The sequence below is a fragment of the Gordionus sp. m RMFG-2023 genome, chromosome 1 (assembly GCF_954871325.1).
Source record: "Gordionus sp. m RMFG-2023 chromosome 1, tfGorSpeb1-WG-v2, whole genome shotgun sequence".
NCBI lineage: Eukaryota > Metazoa > Nematomorpha > Gordioida > Chordodea > Parachordodidae > Gordionus > Gordionus sp. m RMFG-2023.
Genome location: NC_088775.1, coordinates 86,382,071 through 86,405,724, shown reverse-complemented (window position 1 = coordinate 86,405,724; position 23,654 = coordinate 86,382,071). Strand labels below are relative to the sequence as shown.

The 23,654-nt window shown below is 28.6% G+C and overlaps 1 protein-coding gene across 1 annotated transcript in view; it reads left to right on the top strand.

The window, feature by feature from the left end:
• Positions 1-526: 526 nt before the first annotated feature.
• LOC135930871 (uncharacterized) overlaps positions 527-23,654 on the top strand; it is a 36,140-nt gene continuing 13,012 nt past the window's right edge. Inside the window, exons 1-21 of the mRNA XM_065467668.1 lie at positions 527-616; positions 667-825; positions 1,069-1,191; positions 3,492-3,593; positions 6,109-6,220; positions 9,113-9,286; positions 10,092-10,202; positions 10,729-10,874; positions 11,061-11,141; positions 11,578-11,645; positions 13,466-13,795; positions 14,989-15,159; positions 16,451-16,558; positions 16,978-17,243; positions 17,518-17,700; positions 19,375-19,711; positions 20,118-20,231; positions 20,819-21,078; positions 21,431-21,549; positions 22,106-22,252; positions 23,289-23,495. Of these exons, the coding sequence (XP_065323740.1) occupies positions 527-616; positions 667-825; positions 1,069-1,191; positions 3,492-3,593; positions 6,109-6,220; positions 9,113-9,286; positions 10,092-10,202; positions 10,729-10,874; positions 11,061-11,141; positions 11,578-11,645; positions 13,466-13,795; positions 14,989-15,159; positions 16,451-16,558; positions 16,978-17,243; positions 17,518-17,700; positions 19,375-19,711; positions 20,118-20,231; positions 20,819-21,078; positions 21,431-21,549; positions 22,106-22,252; positions 23,289-23,495 (3,408 nt within the window). The remainder of the gene's footprint in view (positions 617-666; positions 826-1,068; positions 1,192-3,491; positions 3,594-6,108; positions 6,221-9,112; positions 9,287-10,091; positions 10,203-10,728; positions 10,875-11,060; positions 11,142-11,577; positions 11,646-13,465; positions 13,796-14,988; positions 15,160-16,450; positions 16,559-16,977; positions 17,244-17,517; positions 17,701-19,374; positions 19,712-20,117; positions 20,232-20,818; positions 21,079-21,430; positions 21,550-22,105; positions 22,253-23,288; positions 23,496-23,654) is intronic.

Below are 23,654 nucleotides of genomic sequence, written 5' to 3'. Positions count from 1 at the left end.
TTATGCCACTGATATATATATAATATATAGATATAAAGTGATAGAAAAAGAATTTGTTTATCGAATTTGAAAATAATTTACATAAAAATAATATATAGAATCTTTGTTTATCGGGTATGCTACCCAACACCTATAGACTAGTTGATAATTTTTGCAATATAATGAAGTAGAAAAATTTCTACCATTTTAGTTATGGTACTGATTATAAAAGGACTAGAGAATCGCAATAGCCATTCTTAAGGCTAATTATGTTTGTTTTATTAATTCGATCTCTCTTGATGATTAGGTGAAGGAGGTTTTGAATTATTTTGCTGCTTTCGCTTTTATTTATTTTGTATTTTACTAAATTTTATGAACTATCCCTCAATATTTTCCTTTTTTTTATAATGATTTTTTTTTCTTACTAATTATACTAATTATATATTTTTCATTTTATAAATTATATAAATATAAATTAATTACAAGATTTAAATAAATAAACAAGAATTTTTAAAATACATTTTCCCCGTGAATAATTATTTATAAAATGAACCACGAGGTAATTCAAAATTTAATTAAACACTTCAGAGCACATGAATACATTGCAATTGATTCTATATTTAAGCATATCTCACAGGTTATATTATATTATATGTTAATATATAAAAAAAAAATTTTTGCATGTAGAAGCAAGATTATTTTGAGGATTTTAGTCGCAAGGATTATGAGACATTTAGTGAAATACATTCAACATATGAAGAAAACAATGATGAAATGAAACGAATGAAAGGCTATCTTAAGTTGATTATAGGGTATTCATGGAATGAGGAAGGGAAATATGACGAAGTAATCAAATTTATATATAAGTTTTAAAAGTTAAATGTATAAAAATCTAATGATTAGTGGTCTCCATATCAATTTCAATTCTTAATATAGTTTAATTTTCTTAAATTTTTTGCCTTTTTTTAAAATTCATACTATTATAATGGGAAGATGGTTAAGAATAATGTACTGTGCTATATTTAATTAAATTAGGGAAATAATTGTTTAAATTTTAATAAGTTAATTTTTTAAATCTAAATTACTTAGGCATTAAAATTCTTTACAGTAGCCCTTGATCATTTGAAAGATACAAGCCTCCTATTATGTGCATTCAACATTTCTGATATATGTCACAATAAAGACAATCTAAGCACCTCTATAAATCATTTGGTAAATAAATTATATGCATATATTATAATCTTTCCCTATAATTTTTAAAACATTCCATTAACTAGACATCCAAAAATGAATTCTAATTGAATAGTACTTTATCCATATTCAATTTGTTTAAACAAATCAAATAATTTACTGTATGTTCAAATAATCTTAATTATTTGAATTGGAATGAATTTATATAATAAAATAAATCATACTCAAATATATTGACAAATTTTTTTATAGCAATTTTAATTTTAAAGAGGAAAAATTATTATAATAATATGATGTTTAAAAATTATAATCAATAATCTGATAAAAATATATAATCAAGTTATAAACAAATACTTACATTTTCTTCTTTATATGCCTTGCCATTTTTTAGAGTACGGTATCTGATATGCATTTGCCTTCCCATTAATAGGTCAGTATCACTCTTTGCTCTTAGCTCACTCAGATAAAAATCTGTTTCACACAGTGGAACTAATATCCAGTCTGTTTTGCTGAATTTCATCCTTATTTGTTTGACAGTTATAATATCAGTGTATAAAATAAAATCATATTTATTTAAATGGGGTAAATAAAATACCTTTATAGCTATGATAAATCTCTTTAAATTTGTTTGTTAACATGGATATATCAATATCTTGATCAGCAGATATTGATTTAAATTATTCTACCGGGGATCAATTATTTTGGTTATTATTGCTGTTAAATTATAATATCCCAACAATTTATCATATGCTGCTTTAAAACCATTTTTAAAGGGTTTATAGAAATTAGGTTTTCCATTTTATATCAAGAATTGGAATATAATATGGTATATAAAATTATAAGTAGGATAATCCTCCCCCCCCCCACACATACCATATTTGTAGTTTCATATAAAGGCAATAAGATAGCTAGCTTTAATTTTTATAAGATCCTCACATTCCTCCTATTTGTTGACAAAGTATTATAGTTTTCCCTAATTATAAATTTTAGTTTACCTCTGTTATTTGTTTTTCTTGAAAAATTTTAATATTAGTTATTACTTCATTGACTAATTTTCTTATTGCATAAGCCTCTTTCAATTGTTTGGTATCACCTTATTTCATAATCTTATTTTGGCTTTAAAAAATTTAGGGGAGGATTAGGGATGTACCGATATTTTTTATTGGATCGGATCAGGCCAATATTTCACCCATTATAAAATATCGGTTAGTGGCCAATATTATAAAATTTTTCATTCCGATCTGATAAAAATGACGCTTTTAATAAAAATAAAATATAAATTTTTTTAATAATAATTAATTATTAAACATTCTGCCATATTGTTATTTTTTTTGCGCATTCTGCTTATAAAAGTGTGCAATAATCTCTTCTGTATCTGTTTTTAGTGAAGCTGGTGATTACCATAGCCGCAGGCTGACCTATTTCTAAAAAGAAATCTTCAATATATTAATGTTAAATATTATTTCAAATTTTATAATATATTTGTTTATTACTTATTATGTATATAGATTAATGTTATTACTTATTAAAAGTGATTTGACAATAAAACTATTTTATATAGTTTTAGAATTACAATTGAATTGAATATAAACTATAACTGATCATTATAATATATTAAATGATATAAGTTATGGTATAGCTAGATTATAGATGTTATACTAATAAAAAGTATATTAAAAATTAAAACCATTGGTATCTTTACAGAATATAAAATTAGATATGATATCGGATCGGTAATTGGCCGATATCAATTTGAGATCGGCCTCCAAAAAGTGGTATCAGTACATGCCTAGGAAGGATGTAGTGAACTTATATTTTTTAATAAATTTCATTTTTTGGGAGAATTTTGTCTAATAATGTTTCTCAGTTTTAAAATAGAGAGATTTAAAATTTTTATTCTTTGGAAGGGGCAAAGCATCGGATGTGCCAATGTTTTATTAATGAATATTTTAAAGAAAATATATCAATAAAGGTTTTATTATTAATTATTAGAATTTTTATTCTCAAAATTAAAATTTTTGATTATTAACAAAGGCTTTAAATATATTTTCACCTGAATGTGCTTCATTCAAATAAAAATTTTGATTTATTTTGCACCAACCTACTCATTATAGAAAATGAAGTTGGCATAGTTTATTCTCTACTCCTTGCTTTCTTGTGAAGGATTTCTATATCTCTTAATAGAATGATGTTACTCTCTTAAAAAAAATATCTTCCACGTGTTTCTGTATCTTTAAAATTTATTTTTCTGCTATTGGGATCTTCAAATTAAATGCTACTAAATAAAATTACAATCATTTTTTTAAATTATTATATATTAGACTCTAAAATGTTTCCAGATGTTGCTTGGAGATATCCGTAGACTCCCACCAACTTGGAACATAACAAATATTTATGCAAATGCTTTAACTTACTATGGCAAAGTATATTTAACACAACAATTTTTTAATATATGTATTTTTTTTAAATCATAAATTGAGCTCCAGTGCTTACAAATTTACCAAAAGCGTGTAGTATTGTGTTTTTCTAATAAAATATAGTATACCAATTTTTACGTTATATTTGAAATTTCGACAAAACGCAAGTTGCTACAATTCGTAAATACCAATTCATTAGGCTCTAACCGGTTCAGGCATTTTAGCGGTTCAGTTTGGGTTGTGATAAGAAAATTATTTAATTATTTAACTGGTCAGGTTCGTTGAAAAATACCTGTTTATAAGGTTCGGTTCTCATCCCTGTTTATAATCAACAAAATAAACGCAAACCTATTTTGCATACAACATTTGGAATGAAAGATGTTCGAAAAATTCCTCAAACAAATCGTTTCAATTGTCCATCATTTTTTTTTCGAAATTCGATTTTATTTCAGTATTACTTATCCACGGATTACTTTATTTTTAATTATACCACTAGGGAATAATGATTTAAAATATGAGATAACTCATTTTATGAGGCTGTGGCTTAAATATCAAAAATTATAAACGTTCTTAACTCTGACGAGAAATTAGCTTCTTTTAAATATAAAAAACATGCACCTTATCTTAGGTTTTTTAAAAATGTTTTTTCTAATTTTTAAACCCAGATTTAGGACATGACCTCAAAAAATAACATATTGGATATGATTTTTATTTTAAGAAATAATTTTTATGATTTAATATCAAAAAAAGTTACGATTTTCAAAAAAAAGAGCTTTTTCTAAAAATGTAAAAATATAAAAGACGCCATAAGATTTCATTAAAAAATTTCGAATTAGAAAAATATTTTGGACTTGTTAATAAACCTAGACATTTATATTTTTGACGTTTAATTAATTTTGAAATTTTTTTTTGGTAGAATAAAGAAAATATTGTTATAATTTTATATAATAATATTTTTTTAAAAAAGTTTAATAAAATAATTCTTTTTTCTTATTTTTTGAAGTTTTCAAAAATGTACTTCCTCCCCCCCTTCACTTTTTTTACACCAAGTGAATAAATTTTATTTTTGAAAAATATAAAACAATTAAAAGCGATTACTCATTATTATTTTTTTTTGTAAAATTCGATGAAAAGTTAAAACGAAATAGAAATTCGAATTATTTATCACAAATTAATAAATAAAATTAAAAGGGTTGTTGATAAACGAGAATGGTTAGCGCGAATATCGCTGGGAATTATAAGAAAAAATATTCTGTATTTACGTATTTATTCTCGGTCGCGAATTCGCGCTAACTGCGGAATAAAGGGTTCACGGATTAGGGCGAATTCGATGCGAATCGCTTGGCCTCTTTTATTCGGCAAGCCCTTGTATACTTAGCAGATTTTTTGATAATCAGATACAATGACATATAGAATACTTAGACTGATGATTCATTCATTAAAAGTGTACATCAATGCAAATCAGCTGGAGACGCCATTTTGGTTACACTAATCATTATTAAAATTTTAAACGAAAGCCTAATTTATTCCTATATCTAATGCAAACTTTATTAAAGAATTACCGGATCATCGAGATAATAAGTAAGCAAGTTATCAATTTAATAGTTTTTAACATGAGAATAATTACTATATATGTTATCAAAATGGCGCGCGCAGCTGATTTGCTTTTAACGACGCTTAAAAATGCATTTTAATGAATGAATCGTCAGTCTAGGTATTATATGTCATTGATCAGATCATAATTCGTACCCTGTATTTTTAAAGTTTTATAATTCATCATCTGGGCAGCGAATTTTTTTTTTTTAAATGTCGTTTTATTATGAATAATTTTGGTGGCGTTTTTATAAATTGTTCTCAAACGGGAAATAAATATGAGTGATTGATGAATGAAATTTAAAAACTGTTTCATAAATATTAATTAGGCCCTTTGTATTTATTTTTATAAAAGCGTTTTTACCGGTGTATGTCACATAAATGATATACAATCGCGTCTGATAGAGTATATAAAGCGCCTACGCGGCTGTAGAATACATGTAATTTACAATAAGATGTAAGAGAATGGTGCCTGGTTCGGAAATTATTTTGTAATCCTGGGTAAGGCCATAACACAATGTTTTTAAAATAATTGATTTGTTAAAAAGTAAAACTATGTGTATACCTATTAAATAGGCATTGGACCTTATTTCTGATTACCCTTTTACCTATAAGATTTCCGAACTCATTTGGCTTGAATTAATATATATATTGGGTTCAGGTTTCTGTGCTCATAAGGCGGAATTCACAGTGGGATCCAAACCGACACGATTTAACATCTGATCGATTTCTTAAAATCTATTTATGAAAATCCATTTAATTCTATCTGTGAATATAATTTTAGAATTATCGATTCTAAAATAAAGCCTTCGTGTCGGATCGGATCCCACTATAAATTTATCTTAGGTTTGAAAAAAATATTTAAAGAGGAACAGGAACTCGATTTTACAATATTTTTAACTTTTTCCTCGTGGAAAAACTAAAATAGCATTGTCCTCCACACGATTTCGAAGTAATATGCCTCAAAGCTTTGGAATTTGACCCCCACAACGAAATATATTTGGGCGAATATGGGCGTTACGCTTTGAACCAAGCATTAGGTATGTTGTTGTTTTTTTAAAGAAAATAAAATTATTGTATGATGAATAATAAGGCTTGGAACCGTCAAAACCCTTCTTAAGCCAATCACACTTGTATCCCAATCTGATAACTAAAATGTAAAATGGATGGTGCTGACCAGGGTTGCTAGATTCATTCAAACAAAAAAAAACGGGTGAATTTCGCGATAATATTTTTTTATAACAAATAATATTAATCTTTTATTTTCCCCGGTGATTGATTATTTGTTTTATTTAAAAATGAATATATCTAATATACGATTAGTAAAATAAAGGAAGACCGTTTAATTATTATTTATTTAATATATCAATTAATAGACCACATTTAATTTTATTCATATTTTTTCAGGAGATTTTACGTCATTATTAAATTAAATTTTTTATATTTTTTTGTTATATATTCATTAAAATCTTTAATAAATATTATGTTTTATCATTAATTCCGCTTCTAACCATGAATTTATAGTGGCCCGATGGCGATCGCGATTTAACAGCTGATCGATTTTTAAAATGTGTTTAAGAGATCAATTTTTATTTATTAATATTAATTTTATCTTTAATTCGATTCATGATAAATCTAAGAACAAATGATTTTATATTGGAAGATTTTAATTGGGGTTTCTCACAATTACCCTCCAAAATGAGTGGTTTAGATTTATATCCATTAAATCTTATATCTCTTTCCTCATTTTTGGCATCGCGTTTGATGAATAACGCCATTATATCTTCTTTTATCTCTCCTAAAGATAATCTTTTAAATTCAGCCTTGACAGCTTGGGTATCTTTAGCTCCACCTGAAGCTGTTTTACCCACAATCTTAACACACCAATCTATTTTCGAACCTTTAATTAAATATTTTTTTTAAATAATCTCATCAAACCCCCCTTTTGAGTATATTCAACAATTACAGAATGCTGACTGTACTAGTGGTTATGAATGGTTGGAAGCATTAATAAGTCGTAACCTAGGTAACCTCTTATCAGATGAACAATTAAGAGTTGCCATAGGCCATCGACTTGGATGTAACATTGTTCAACCACATACATGCATCAAATGTAAAATATTAGTTGACTCCAAAGGGAGACATGGTCTAAATTTTATATATTGTCAAGGCAGGCATGCAAGGCATGCAGCAATTAATTTAGCTATTAGCCGTTCTCTTACCAGGGCCCGAATACCAAACATTCTGGAGCCTACCAAATTTATTATGAGATGATGGCTTAACTTCCGTGCCTTGGTCTTTAGGGAAATCCTTAATTTGGGACTTCACATGCGTATCTTCTTTTCCAAAAAATTCGAGAAAAAAAAACAATGAAATATTCCAAATTCACAAATTATATTTTTATACCGATTGTTATCTCTTCCCTTGGACATATGCCAAGCGGAACTTTAAAATTCTTAAAAATAATAGGCGATAAGAGCCCTTACATCAGAACCAAAAGAATACTATTTTTTAAACAAAATCTACAAATAACTTTTTTTAAATATAACCATTCATGTTTTTTGGGAACTTGTAGTCCCACCTCCGTTTTTATAAAATAATGTTTTATTTTATTTTATATTTGATATGTTAATTTTAATATTATTTTATTTGATAGTAATAATAAAAGAAGTATTTCAATAAAGAAGAAATGATCTCATTAACAGATTTTAAAAACTGGCAGTTGTTAAATCGCGCCACTATGAATTCAAGTTAAAGCTGATAAAAGATAACCAATTACTGTCTTCTCGCCATTAATTCTTTTCTTTATATTAAACTAAAAATATGCTATCTGAATTGTCGTTTGAATCCAGTAATTATTATATTTTTAAATTGGAAAGATATTTTTTACCTTTCTCAAAATATGGATTAAATAAAACCACAAAACATTGCCGTTTTTAAATGTATGATTGAATTAAAATAAAATAAATTAAAGTGTAAGTTTCTGGCTAAGCTATTCTTAATGATTATATTTTAAAAAATCGGGAGAAAACGTAAATCACAAGGCGTGTTTTGATTGCGAGAGATCTGGCAACCCTGATGGTAACTATGAGTTATATTGTTAACTTAGATAATTACCCCCTCTCCCATCCCCTCCGATATTTTTAATTGATGCTATCGTATCTTATACCAACGTGTTAGTTAGAGAGCCTTGAATAAGGCTGAGGCCCAGATGTTCATTAGAAGGTAAATATAATGAAAAATTCAAAGAATTATTTCTCCTAATAATCAAACGAACAGTGTTTGTTAAACCGCTTCACTTTTAACCAACGCCATAACTCTCTTAGCTAAGCTTTTTAATTTAAGTTAAATGTTAAATACTTACTTATAGGAATATTAATTACTAATCAAGAACCCAAATTTTATGATACAATCTTCTGATTAATTTAAAATTTCCGAGATAGAAAGAAAGGAAGAAAGAAAAAAAAATACAAAGAATTTGACGAGTTATATCCCTTTTTACTAAATACTCCCTGAAAATTCTTTATAATATCCCCCGTTTTCCTCATTTTATATATTGGCAAATTTTTAAGCCCCAAAGAGATATTTGATCAGATATAGTTGAAAAATTCCAGTAAGGCCAGGTCCATTTAGGCCTATTCAAAAACAAATATCAATCGACTGTTTACATACGAATACCTAAAATATATACTATTTTTTATTCGACTGATTTTTGCGAATTTTAACTCTTTCGATTGGTTCAAAAAAAATCAAGATTCGTATTAGTTTCTGAATAGGCCTAATGTCCATGTAAGTTTACAAAGCGCAATGTTTTGTGTCGCTACTTCGAACGATATTTTGGTAAAAAAATATTAGTCGCCTTTAAAGGACGAAAAAAAAGATGGCTTCCGGTCTTTCTTATACGTAAACAAAAATATTATTTTAATATTAAGAAACCTTCAACAGTGAACAAATAAAGGATTGGCTGTCACGATTGACTAAACTCAAAGAGCGAGGGTTGGTGAAGGAAGGTCTGCTCAGCTTTTGCGGAAGCTTTTACCTCGCTGCTAGAAAGATATTTTACACCTTCAACGATTGGAAACAAAGAATCAAAGCCCTAAATGATAGTTTAATTTATAACGCGATAAATTTTTTGTTACCCCGGGTTTTAAAGTAGCTATTTTTAAAAAAAAAAAACTTTTCGTTGGCCTAATTTTTGATAGTTTGGATACTTGGGTCAAAAGTAGATCTAACGAAAAGTTAAAGTTAATCGCAAAGATTTGCATTAATATAAATTAGAAATTTGTAAATTTAAAATACTAAATTGTACTAGTAATTATACATTTTCATTAATTATTATTTGTCTTGATCTATATTTGAAAAATATAGGCTTCTTAATTTGTTGCCAGGTTGTTCATTGTGTAAGAGCTAACATCATTATAATACATTAAAAATAACATTTTTACCATTCCAAAGGAATTAATAGTTTTAAAGACGATTTTATATTGGTCTTTAACCAGATTGCCAGATATTCAAATTTCAATCGGTAAAAATTAACATTTTTTACCATTTCAAACCTGCTATTCTCCATTTTGAAAGAATTGGACGAGTTGGGCTAAAAATACAATGAATGACCCCGTTCCCGAAAGGCTTACTCCTAAATTTAATCGCATATTTATTGGGATAACTTCTCTCTAATGCAATATATTAAGGCGCATGCGGTATTTAGAAGGAACCACTTCACTACATAATAATTGTATTAAATACTTAAGGTATGTAATAAAATGAGACGCAACGCACCTTTAATCTTAGGGGGGGGGAATAAAATAGTTATTTTTCTATAATCTTCACATAACCCCAATTTGGCAAATACCCTAATAATACATTTATTTTTTTTCTAAATTATATAAATTAATATTATGTTTGTATTAGTCGAAAACTCGAAATTCAATTCCGACGATTACCCGGAAACTAGCTTCCTATTGGCTCGCACCTATTATATGATCAGGGATTACGAAAAAGCTGTTTTCCATTTGGATAGATGTGATAAATTTTTTTTTATTTATTCAGAATCATTATAGTGTTTGGTTGAAAGAGATTTTTCAATTTGAAAAAATCTGATTTAACCTCCAACTTTTGAACTACCCTATAATAGATTGTAAATCAAAAAAAATTATATTTTGCGCACTTACATTACTTCCTGTTAGCATTGCTAAACGGTTCTATTTAAGCCAGTTTTTTTAAGCAATAGCGCCAAATCAAGATTTTTGCCACAATAATATTACTCGAGTTTTGAAATTTTTGGTGAAGGATGTCTAAGGCTAGGCTGTCTGTCAAAACTCTGAGCATAATCTTCAAGTTTTTGATAATTTTTTATAAAATATTGAGTTAACCCCTTTTAAAAATCGGCATGTAACAAAACTACCTTCGATCAAATTAGGTGTTTTAAATATAAAAATCGTCTGCTAATCTCCCTTGCTGGTTTATTTGATAAAAACTTGTTGATTAAAATTTGAATAGTATGAGAACTTCAAAAATAAAAAAATAATAATTCTACCAAATTTTTTAGGTAAATCGCAACTCAAAGAATGTTCCAGGGGTTATCACGATATATTGAGAAACTTGATCGTCGTATTCGACATTTTGATTAGGTACGGAAAAATGGAAGCATCCAGTGATACTATCGATAAGACGCTTGCTAAAGAATTACTTCCGGTATATTGCACCCTTTTTTTTTAGAAATTTTAATAACCAATTTTTATTTTTCCTTTAGAATGTAAATATGATAAATTTTATAAAATGAAAAAACTTGATGATATTTGAAGGCCATCTTTAAAAAAATATATATTAGTTTTATTAAACATTTTATAAATTATGTCGTAATTTAAATTTCGATCGCAGGTAAATTCTAAATGGGCCAACGTGCTAGCATTAACTCACGGAGAGGAAGTCGATAACCCGAGTAGATATTTTTCGGAAAAAGTATTTATTTGTAAATATTACACCACCCCCATTCCCATACCGCCAAGCAGCCATCCTGGCCAGCCCCGAAAAAAAATTAATAATTTTTCAATGTTGATCATTATAATTAAGGTATAAGTGGTAAAATCGTGTTGCCACTGACGCAAAAATATTATGTGCCCATGTCTTTCTCGGCTTTACATCACTTTTGTGTCAGGGCCTATAAAACGGATATAGTTATAGCGTTCTTATACAGTGGCATATTTGCCACTCAACTCTGGTAGATGAAAAAAGGGAGGGTGGGGTATGAAAAATCACATATTTTAATGGTAAAAATCCCAAAACTAAAATAAGATTTTAAACAAAAAATTGGGATTGGACCATTTACCCTCTCAACACCCTTCCCCCCCCCAATATTTTTTTATATAAAATTTTTTTTCGCGTATATTTATTATAGGAGGATGCCATTTCAAATTGGTATGTCTTAGGGCGGACCAAAGATGCTGGAATTCCTCCTTATAACTGGTATGATTATTTCTATTTAAGTAGGGGTCGTTGTAAAAAAAATACAGAAGTGGAGAAGGAGGGTTAAAAATTATTTTAAAAGAAATTTTGAACATCTCGAAAGTTTAAATTTATAAAAAATATTTGTCGGTTTTTATATTAAGCAGTTGTTAAACGGTTCGATTTGAGCCGATTTTTAGAAACGGCTAACTCGATATTTTACCCCAGAAAAATGTTGCGCAAGCATGAAGATATCTAGACATCTATTACAGAAATTTCGAGACTTAGACCATATTTTTCTCATAAAATATATAGTTAAGTGTTTTTCAAAATCGGTTTCTAAACGAGCCGTTCAACTACACTAATATTTAGGATGATTGTCATGTTAAAATTTTTTTTGTAGTTTTTAATGTTTTTTTTTTGTTTTAATAAAAAATACGTTACCTCCCTCCTTAAGAGAAAATAATTTTTAAATTCCTAGTTTTAAGTAATGTTATTTTTTTAAGCCCTCGAGCCAAATACTCAACTCATTTATAGAGAATAGTAGATCAGCTCCAGGAATGTTCGACTGGAGGATATTTTTTAATTGGATAAAAAATTGAAATATATTTAAAATTAAACGTATGAAGGAAGGAGTAGGATTGGAGGTTAGAGAGAGAGCTATGAGTTAGGGTTATGATACATTAAAAATGGTTTTTAATAATTTAATTAGCTGTCAAATCTGACATGTTGATTATTAAATGGACGAATAAAATTTTTAATCAATCAGCTGTTATAACCGCAATTTTATAGAGTTGCATAATACATTTAGACCAATTAATAGTCAAAATCTAAGATGCACTGATACCGATCGGCATGTAATTCACCATATCAGTCAGTGAGGGTACAAAATGGCTGATAATTATAAATTAGATTACATTAGATAGTAAGAGGAAAAGGAAATGAGAGAAAATTACCATCAATTAGTTGAATTGAAAGTATGGTGATTCAAACTCACTCCACTTACGACAAATTGGGAGATAAGATAATTTTATGTTATTATATATATCGATTTTATATTAGCTGAAAAACGATCCATAAAATACCTAATAGGTTGTATTTTAATTTGACCCGTATTTTAAAAAAAAAATTATATTTTAATTTTTATAGCTAATAATGGCTATTTAAAATATTTGGTTTTACAATATATAACCCGGGTATTTGATATTTTTTTAGGTATTTAAAAAAAAATTAAAATACGACCAGACTAGTGTGCCCAGGTTTAGGACCGGTCCTGCAAGTCTCTGATATATATATCTTAAAAACGTTATTAAAAATTAATAAAATTTAGCCTTATACTTTTAAAGCAAAACTATCCAAAATCAGACCTTTACCTATGTCTAATGTATATATTAACTCCAATATCCTACAGGCTTTGGTCTATATATATCTCCATTTTGTACTAACCAATTTTAAATATTATTTTAGTATGTGACTATGACACCCGTATTCCATAACAATAATCTATATTAAGAAGCGAGAAAGTTAAAAAATCTACAAGACCTACCCTGTTAAGATATGTTAAACAAGCTGCCCGGCCCCTTTAAATTTTTTTACTTGGCCCAGACTAATATTTTAATATTTGCCAGGGCCCAGATCTATGGTAAACATTGTCATGCTCACAATAAAATTATTATTTCCTGAATCAATATGATAATTTATTTTGAGTCCCTAAAGTTAATTTTAATATCAGATATTTTTCACAGTTAAATTTATAATTATCACCCCACCCCCTTCTTTTAATTCCGAATTGATAATAATAATTTTTTTATCAATGAATTATCCATCTACATTACCAAAAGCTATTCACAATGCTTAGAATTAATCGCCAGTTATGAAACCGATTGCAGTGACAAAAATAAAAACGTCTCCTCCACTTCGAAATATCACTATACCCCGTTCGAGTATTCTTTGATCAAGAGCGCATGCTTGATTGAATTCGCCCGTATACTTTGGACCCACAGGACCAAATCGCCGGATATGAAGGAAAGGTTCGTCGAAGCAGCTTTCAAGGCTTGTCATTCAAATCCCTTCATAGCTTTGCCCTATCGTTTATTAGCCCTTTACTACGAAGAATGTCACAAGGAATCTGTTAAACTCGGTAGTATTAACATAGCCAAGACCCATTTAAAGTATGCCACATTTTAACTACAATTTATATGCTAGAATCCTGAATGATTGACACCTATTTTTTTATAAAGTCCACCCCTGATCCGAGAAAGAATTTTTTTTAAAATTTTTATAGCCCAAATCTATATAATTGTCATTATTTTTTATATTTTTTTCCTATAGGAGTTAAAATGAACCTATTGTATAATGGATTTCTATGAACCTGTTTAAAACAGGTTTTAATTATAATTTGAAAATAAAATAAATTTTTTTTTAAAAAAATCTATTGTTATCTATCTTATCCTGCATTCACAGTTATCGAAAGCTTCATATTGCGAATTATACAAAACATGAGAGACCCTGCAGAGGTAACATTTGCATGACCCAACCCGGATTTTTTAAAAATATATTATATTTAATTTTTATAGCTAATAATGGCGATTTAAAATATTTGATTTAAAAAAATATACGTCCTAGCTTGTATTTAATAAAAAAATTTCTTTAGACCTGGCCTGGGTATTTATTAGCCCAGGTTTATTTAAAAAAATTAGAATACTGTCCGGGATTAGGGGCCGGTCTGCAGATTTTTTATATATAATATTTTTTTCATTAACTTTTCTATACTTTGCCTCAAATTTGCGCTATTATCATCGTTCTTCCCATTCCTTTGATCCGTTTATTATTTTTTCTTCTTCAAAGATGGAAGATCGATTCGAATTCTTATTTAAAAAAAATAAATGTGATCCAAACAAAGTTAAAATGATTAGATTAAGGAGGGGGGGGGGTAGGAATTTTTTTTAAAGGAAAGAATCGAAATAAAAAAAACTAAAGAAAATGAGTAAATTAATCTCATAATAAAAAATTATTTTCTACAAAATATTGGTATAAATTATATTTTAAATACTTGTGATATTGAAATATTTTGCAATAAATTTTGAATCAAATTTCTATTTTTGATGAGAATTTCGAACTCTCAATAATAAAAATTTTTGGAGCGATAAGAGCTCCGTTCGGTTGGAAAAGGTCCGCCCGGACCAGATCTACTCAGAAAAATATCTGTCCAAGTTCCGACTCTTGTGCGAACCAGAGTTTGAAACCTCTGCCTAAGCTAAGATTTTTTTTGTTTCCAATTTAAGAAAACATCTAATATTTTTTTTTCCTTATTTGTTATGAAAAAATTAATAAATGATATATAATAATAATAACGAAATAAAAGGGCAGCCTGTTTGTGCACGGAAAAGGCTTGGAAGGTTTCTCGTTACAAAAATTTGGCCTACGGTATCACGTTGGCAGATTACTATTTAGAACTGGGTGACAGTATAACAGCTTACAAACACCACCTCGAATCAATGGCGCGTATAGTGGAGGACAAGCCTAGGGATAGATTGTATATTTATTTTTTTTGTATATGGTCAAATTTACATTTTCCTCGTGGATTTAAAATACAAATCGCCGCTTTTTTTGTAATATTATACTGTCCTTTCACGATATCATTTTTTTAAAAAAATAAGAGGGTTAAATATAAATGATTTAGGATTTTTCCATTGGGCCAAATTATTAACATAAATTTTTATAAATCCACTCTCTATTTTCAAACCTCAAATTATGTGTATCGAGTCGAGATATAAATATGCGAAAAAAAAGTATGTTTTTTTTAATCCGAGATTTATACTATTTTTTTAAAATATCGAGCTTTCATAACGATTCAGTTAGCTACAGGGCAAAGGTCCAGCTACAGATCACTCCTCGGAACAAATAAATTTGAAGCCATTCAGTATCGAGTTGCTTAAAAAAGCAAATGGAAATCTAGTTTATTTTGTCATGTATTTAGGTTTATATTATACAAAATTAAATATATAATATTACGCCACAATTGTTATAGTAAGGTTTTTTGAATATAACATCTTTTATTACTTTCTGAACAAATGGAATTTAAAAATTACCCATCCATGAATCCTAATCTAATAACATAATTTTGACGATTCATCAAAATATGTAACACAAAACTTCACTTGTATAACATCTTCCCCCTTTAATCAAGTTAAAAAGTTCATATTGCTTGGGAAATTATGTCCTACTTTACTTACAATTGTTTCAATACGCGATTCGCGTCATAGGTACTATCAGGTAAAGCAGTAAGAGCCACGAAACCCTTTCTGACTACTGGTTATTTATTGTTCTCTTAACCCAGTATCATATGTTTTAATTTGTGTAATATAGCCATTTTGTATTTATTTTTATAAATGTTTATTTATTAAATATTTGTTTTATATATATATATAAATATATTATTGCCGTTTATTTATTAAATTACAAATTTAGAAAAAATTGTTTATGAAAAAATAATAATGATATACAACCAAAATTGCATAAAAGGAAATTATTTCCATGATTATTATCATTAATCGATTTAAATTTGAAGAAAGAAAAATAAAGAGATAAAAAACCAAATAAAAAAAAAATTTAAAAAACTAAAATCTAGATATTTTGTCGATAAATTTGGTCTAGTTTGATTTGGCCGAATAAAAAAGCTAGATTCCATTTTTTTTTCTAAAGTCGATTTTTCATATTATTTTTGGGTTGTGGGGTCGGTTTGAACCCAGCCATTATAGGGTTATGGTTAAATCTAAATTAATATTATTATTCTCCTTGATGTGATTTTATATTTTTTCTTGTAGCGTTAGTTGGGTGTACAGGAGACTGGGCATCCTCAACTTGCATTTGAGGAAGTATGACGTCGCCATAAATTATTTCAATCAGGTGTTCCACGAGGATCCGGAAGACATGTAAATTTAAATGTTTAAAAAAAGTAACTCCCCTTATTTAAATTAATTTGTAACTTATTTACTTTTCATAAAATGAACAAAATTTCAAATATTTATGATAAATAAGAAATTTTATTGCCAATTTTTAAGTATGCCGTTGAAAATAATTATATTTTGAACTATAAATAGTTGTGCTTCTTCCCTGAATGTTTTTCGAAAGGCAGTTCTAAAAATTTAGTTTCCGGTTTCAAACTCTAATTAAAAGGTTCCCTTTACTCTCCTTTCATTTTTTTTTTGCGCTAACGCCATTTTAAAAAGAAATGTATGGCAAATTAGAGACCTAGAATGGAGGTTGGATATATCTGGCTTAAGAGTCGTAAATTTAGTTCTTATATTAATTACTCTTAATCGTCAATTGTATAAAAAAAAATCATGAAAAGCGAATCATGGAAAGGTTTGGGCGAAGCTTATTTCAATAACAAGTCCTACAAAATTGCGCTCAGGGCTTTTCAAGAAGCGCTCAGCCACGACGATAAGGTAAAGACGGACTCTCAATCCCAACCCAGTACTTATAAAAAATTGGACCAATCCTATTACAACACCAAGCTAGCCCGAATTTATTACCGGCTGGGGATGCACGATAAAGCGATATACGAGTTGGAACAAATTTTATACACCAAACCTGGATACCTTCCAGCGATATTTAGTATTAAAAAAAACAATTCAAAATTTTTTTTGTTGGGGGAGGAGGGGGTGTATATTCATTAAGTTAGCTGGTATAGTTCTAGTCTTAAAGATTTTGTCAAATGAATACTTATATGATTACTAGCTTTTTATAACAGGGTTTTCAAAATTTTGTTCCCATAACATCTGGTAGTCTTACATGTTTCAATGCCGCTAACCATGATTATTTTGTAACTTGCTACGTAGTTTTTAAAAAGTATTGCGCTACTTTTCAATAATTTTTATTTCAAATCTAGGCCTCGCTCAAGCGTATGTGGATCTATGCAAGACAAATTTAGGTAAGCATTACGATGAACGAGCCGTTGTCTATTGCCAAAACGCCTTAGGGTTATTGATTTCTCTGCTCAATTTTTCGACCACCGATAGCGACGTGGGGATAAATGACTCGTTAAAGTCTACAATTTCTAGCCATCTTTTGGGTAATAAAAGAAAAAATTAATTATTATTGATCGACTGGACAACAAAAAGTTCGAGGAAAAGTAGGGATAAATGAATAAGCGCAATTAGGGATCCAATCGAATATTAGCATTATTCGTATTTTCGAATATCGAATAATTCCTTATTTATATTCGTACAAATAATACATCATTTACTTAATATTCGATTCGAAAATTAAATTCTTTTAATATATTATTTTTTTTTAAAAATGGAATTTTCATCTTGAAAAAATTTATTGTCCCTGTGAATTATAGAATGAGTTTTTTTTTACTAAACTTATTTGAAATTTTAAGGTTAAAATTCTATCAAAAATTTTTCTTTCTTTAAAAAAAAAATTAGGTTATTAAAATTTAAAAAAAGTGATTTATAGAATGTAGAAATGAAATATAAAAATAATTAAAAATGCCAAAATTATACACTATAAAACTACCAGTAGTACAACGCTATATTTTATAACTCACCCAATTTAACAACACAACTTTAAAACTAAAATTAATAAATTTTCACTTCAAATATTGTTCAAATATATATCTATAAAAAAGTCATTGTAATTATATAATCTCGTCCCATTTATACTTTTTTTTGGGGGCAAAGAAATCACTAGTTCTATACGTGATATATAAAATCACTCGACTATCTATAAATACGATAAATATTAAAACAAAATAATTTTTTAAAAAAATTAATTATGATTAAAAAAATAAATAATTTTAAATATATATTGAATGAGTTTTAATGGTTTCCTATAAAATTTAGAATAATATGGAGAAAAAAAATTAAATTATAACGAATAATTTTAGATAATTCGATCGAAATATGGAGAAAAAATTATTCGACGGATAATATTTTTTCATTATCCGTATTGGTGGCGAATTTTAAAATCGACTATTTTTATTATTCGGAAAATATACCGGATAACGAATAATTCGTTTTAGGAAAATGGTTTTACATTTACTAATATAGAGTGCGAAATATAAAAAAAAATTTTCTTGATCATATTTAGATCGTAGGAAGTTTTAATTCTTTTTGAAAAATCAAATTTCTTTTTCTTCAAAATATTTCCAATGGTAAAATCCTTGCTCAAAAAATTTAAGTCAGTTTATTTGTAGAATTTTGTATAAAAAATAAATCTTTAATATATTTTTTTTAGCCTAAAAATTTTAACCAAAAAAAATCTTTTATAAAGATAACAAAATTAAAGAATTTTTATGTTAAAAGATTTTGTGATTTCACCATGAAACATTACTTTATGTTTAAAAAAATAATCATAAACGATTTACTTATAAAAAATATTTTGGGGAATTTAAAGGTAAAATTTGGAGCTTTTTTTTCACTTTTCTGGTCGATTTTTATAAACGGCTAATCTTAATATTTTATTCAAAAAATATTATGCAAGCCGGATGATTTTGTTGACTGAGGGCACAAAGGTTTTCGACATCTATTGACGAAATCCAGAGGCTTAGCCTATATTTTTCTGTCCGAAATATTGAGTAAGACCTTTTAAAAATCGGCTCAATGCGAGCCGTTTTAGCAACACTACTCTTGGTTATATAAAATAAAAACGAAATATTAACATCAAAATTATAAAGCGCAACTTTTTATTTTATCCTAAACATTTTTTTAATCGAAATTCTAATTTTTTTTACGAATACCAGATTGGTATGGTTGTCCCAATTGGGCCCATTTTTGGATTTTGTTTGGCGAAGCCAGCGCCCTACTGCACAACTTTCCTTCCCAAAAAATTCTGGGATTCCAGTTTCATCTCAGATCATCCTCACCCCACGCCAAAATATTCCAGGTGTGTCTCGCCGAAAACGCGGAAGGTGACGGAGCATTGCCATTATCAGCAACCTCCTCCCACAATGAGGATAACAAGAGCAGGAACACGGAGAAAACGAGGAAAGATTTGGATCCCCAAAAAAATCCCGCCAAGACAAACGAGAACCAATACGTGGTAAACCAGTTGCGACAATTGCTAAAGTTATCGACTTGGTGAGCCTCTTAAAATTTATGATATTTGATTATGCCACCATTTTTTTGTAAATTGTTTCAAAGAAAAATGGAAGAATAGGAGAAGTTAAAGGCCTGCGATAAATTCTAAGAAATGGTGATGGGGTTGGTATGTTTCAAAAACCTCTCTCAGTCGTCACTGCTCCTAATTTTTTTTTGGACACATATAAAATGTTTTTTATTAAACGTAAGCGCCAAATGGCAAGAATATCAAAGGGGAAAAGGGTTTTTTTTTAAAAAAACTTAAATAAATTAGTTTAGAAATTTTTTTCCGCCACCTGTCCATAGATTAAACCCGAATAAGCCGAATTTTTAACCATTCCCCACTTTATAAACAACATTATAATCTATATATTTATTACGTATTCATTTATTTAATCTCCTAAAGTTGTTACTTGCGCGCCCTCCGCATATTTCCTTCTTCTCAACCCTTATGGCTCAAAATATGCACTACTCATATGTCTTTGGCCAGAAGCTATCCTTCCGGAGATCCTGGTGCTAAGTTTGAGATATTTTTTTAATACAAAATATATACAAGTTTTATAAAATCAGAAAATTATTTATATTCTCTAATGGATTCATATTTCCTTTGCACTCAGAATGTTCGGAAATTAAAAAACGATCTTGAAAATGATATATACTTGGAAGATAATAAATAGTGCACACAAATTGAGCGTTTACGTTTTGCCGTAATTTTTTAATAAAAATCACATAACGCATCCCTTGTTTAAATTGAAATTGCCTTTTTATTAATATCGTCGATTCAAAATTTTAAATAATTTCCAAAAAAAAAGGATTTGTCTTTGAAAATTATATTATCGTCTGTCTTCTTATTTCTTTAATTTTTCTAAATATTCCTTTTTAGGATATAAGTAAGTTATTTATATTATATTTTTATATAGCTTTATTTTAAAATGGTTGCTAACGCCTAACGGTAATTTTACCATTTTCACTAGGCAATTTGAAAGGCATTAATGGCGCTTGCAACGCGGCGTTTGAAACGCTCAATTTGTTCGCACTATAATAGATTTAAAATGATGATAGATATGAAAGAAAGAGGAAATAATACATTTCCCTTTTTAATCAAAGAATACTCGTTGCCAAAACTTATCACTTGGTGAATCGTTGGTGCGAAAAGTTTCCCGCTTACGCCGACATCGTAAAATCGAAACAAAGCAAGCTGGAAAAATCCATTAACAGCACGAGCGTGGCGAATCACGATTCTTCGATTTCGAATTACTTTATGGGAAATAATCAAGCGAACGGGACCGAGAAAACATTGTTAGAAACCGTCGTTTATTATTACTGTATGTGGTACAACGCGAAAGCCATTTTATTGGCGTCATCTGGTTTATTTTAAAAAAAATATATTTTTTTTCAATGGCGCGGTTTTTTTTGTTTGTTTTTGAATATTTTTTTCGGATATTAATTTATTCGAAAGATAATTATTATTTTTTGTTTCTTAACGCTTGCGCACATTATTATCAGTCATCCATGGATATAATGTTTAGAAGTATGCCAAAACCACTTTTTGGAGGCCTATCTGATTTGATTTGATATTATCAAGACGCCATTTTATCGGACCGGAAACTGCGGATAATCGATATTTAAAAAAGAGGAATGATAGAAAATTTCGGCGCATTCCTAAATAATATTCATACAATTGTTATATTAATTTTTTAAAAAACAAATTTCTCATAGAAATATCTCGATTTGCCATGGCTAAAGACGTTTTTAAAAGCTGCGTTTTTTTGGACAAGAATAACGCTATGTACTGGAGTAACAGTGCAATCTTAAATTTATTGCAAGACAATAAAGAGGTTAATAAATTTCAAAAAATTTAATATTTTGTTTTTGGGATAAGAAAACGAAAGATTAGAATCAAGTTGGAATAAAATAAAATTTGTATATTCCAATGACATAATAATAATTAAAATAAAATTTGTATATTCCAATGACATAATAATAATTAAAATAAAATTTGTATATTCCAATGACATAATAATAATACCTAGACTTAAGATGCATTTATTAAAAGTGTTCATCAATGAAAACAGCTGGGAACGCCTTTTTGGTTAGCCATATCATAATTAAAAATTTTAAACGAGAGGCCAATTTATTCCGTCTGACGCAAACTTTATAAAAGAATTTGCCTGATCAATGAGATAATAAGGATGCAAGTTATCGATTTGATAGTAGTTTTTAACATGAGAATAATTACTATATCGGTTACCAAAATGGCGGGTCCAGCTGATTTGCATTCAACAACGCTTTCAAATGCATTATTATGAATGCATTCCAGTCTAGGAATTATTATATGTCATTGGTATATTCCTTATAAAAAAATTTAAAAAAAATATATCATACAATCTACAGGATGCAAAATCCATTTTTAAAATAGCCAAAGTCTCGGATCCTAGTTACGCCTCAGCCTGGGCTGGATTAGCCATGATCGCCTACATGGAGAAAAAATACGAAGACGCTTTGGTTCTTTTCGAACACTGCTTTACTATGACCAACACCGTAAGTTTATACATGTCAGTTTGGGGGTTTAAATTCAAAACTATGTTTCAGACCCGGAGGTTTTTTTAAATTAAATTTATAAGTAATCGGATCATTTTGAAGAAAAGAAAAACACCTTATTTTGTCGGAAATAACATTGTATCTATGAAATGTTCATGTATTTCTCTAAGAAATTTTTTATGTGTTCGTTCTTAAATTTATATGAAAAAAAAAATCTGAATATAAAACAAAACTAATTGAAAAGTTTAGGAAATTTTTCGAAATTCACAGGGTATGGCAGATCTTTGAAAATGAAAAAAAAAGCTTTCTTTCTTTTCTTTCTTTCATAACAAGAGATGAGTTATATTCTTTTCGGTTTATCTTTTTTATAGATAAGAGGTACGGAAAATCAAATATCTTCATGGTCCAAATTGTTTTTCCTATCGTTTTATAGCTTCCTGTCTCTGGTGTATTGTCTTTGGGAACGTGTCCATTTAGAGATCTTCGGGTTGGGCTAGGTTGGGCCTAATAATTTGAAAAAAAAATTAGCGGGTCAGGTTAGGCTTAAAATTTTTAATATAATATCTACAATTTTGTGATAAATTGATATTTTTTAAAAATTTTTACAATAAACAAGGCGTCAATATCTTTTATTTGTGGAATGTTATATTTATAATTAATAAAAATAATAAATTTTTTTAATATTTGAATGGTATTCAGGCTGGGTCGACAAATAATTTTTACTTTAATTTTGGGCCGGGCTTAAAAAATTAAACCCATTGTAGATTACTAATGGCATTATCCTTGGGACTTCCTTCTGGTTTGAAGGAGCTCCTTTTTCTTGAAGTCTCCAGATTTCTGATAATGGTTTAATTGTAACATGCCTGGTCCAAGGTTAGGACCTGTCCTGCCTTGTATAAAAGATGGAACATAGTTTTGACCTTACTTACGGATTGGAAAGGAGGAAATTAATTGTCTTTAGCATGCAAATGCTCCCCAAAAAGAGTGTTTTTATGATTTTTTTTTTAAATAATTCTTCTTAAACATTACAAAAAAGAAATACGTGATAATGGGCTTTGCGATAACCCTATTAACCCAGCTTTCTCTCCTTTCATCCCTTTCGGATCTACAAGCGTCTCAAGGCGCGTCTTCCATGAGTTCCGCCTCATTTTACCGCGAAAAGATGAGTCCCAATTTCGAGCTGGCTAAACGTTTCCGCATATTTGCTCATTTGGAAACCTGCGCGGACTATTTGCGTAGAGGGGTAATAAATGCTATTTTTTTTCTATTTTGTGGGTGATAAATTTAGTCAATGATTACGTTATCTGATGGTTTAAATAAGAATGGGTGGTTGAAATAGGAACTACACTTGAGTGCTTATCTTATATCTACCAGATTTGTTTCACATTTGATAAATATTCCC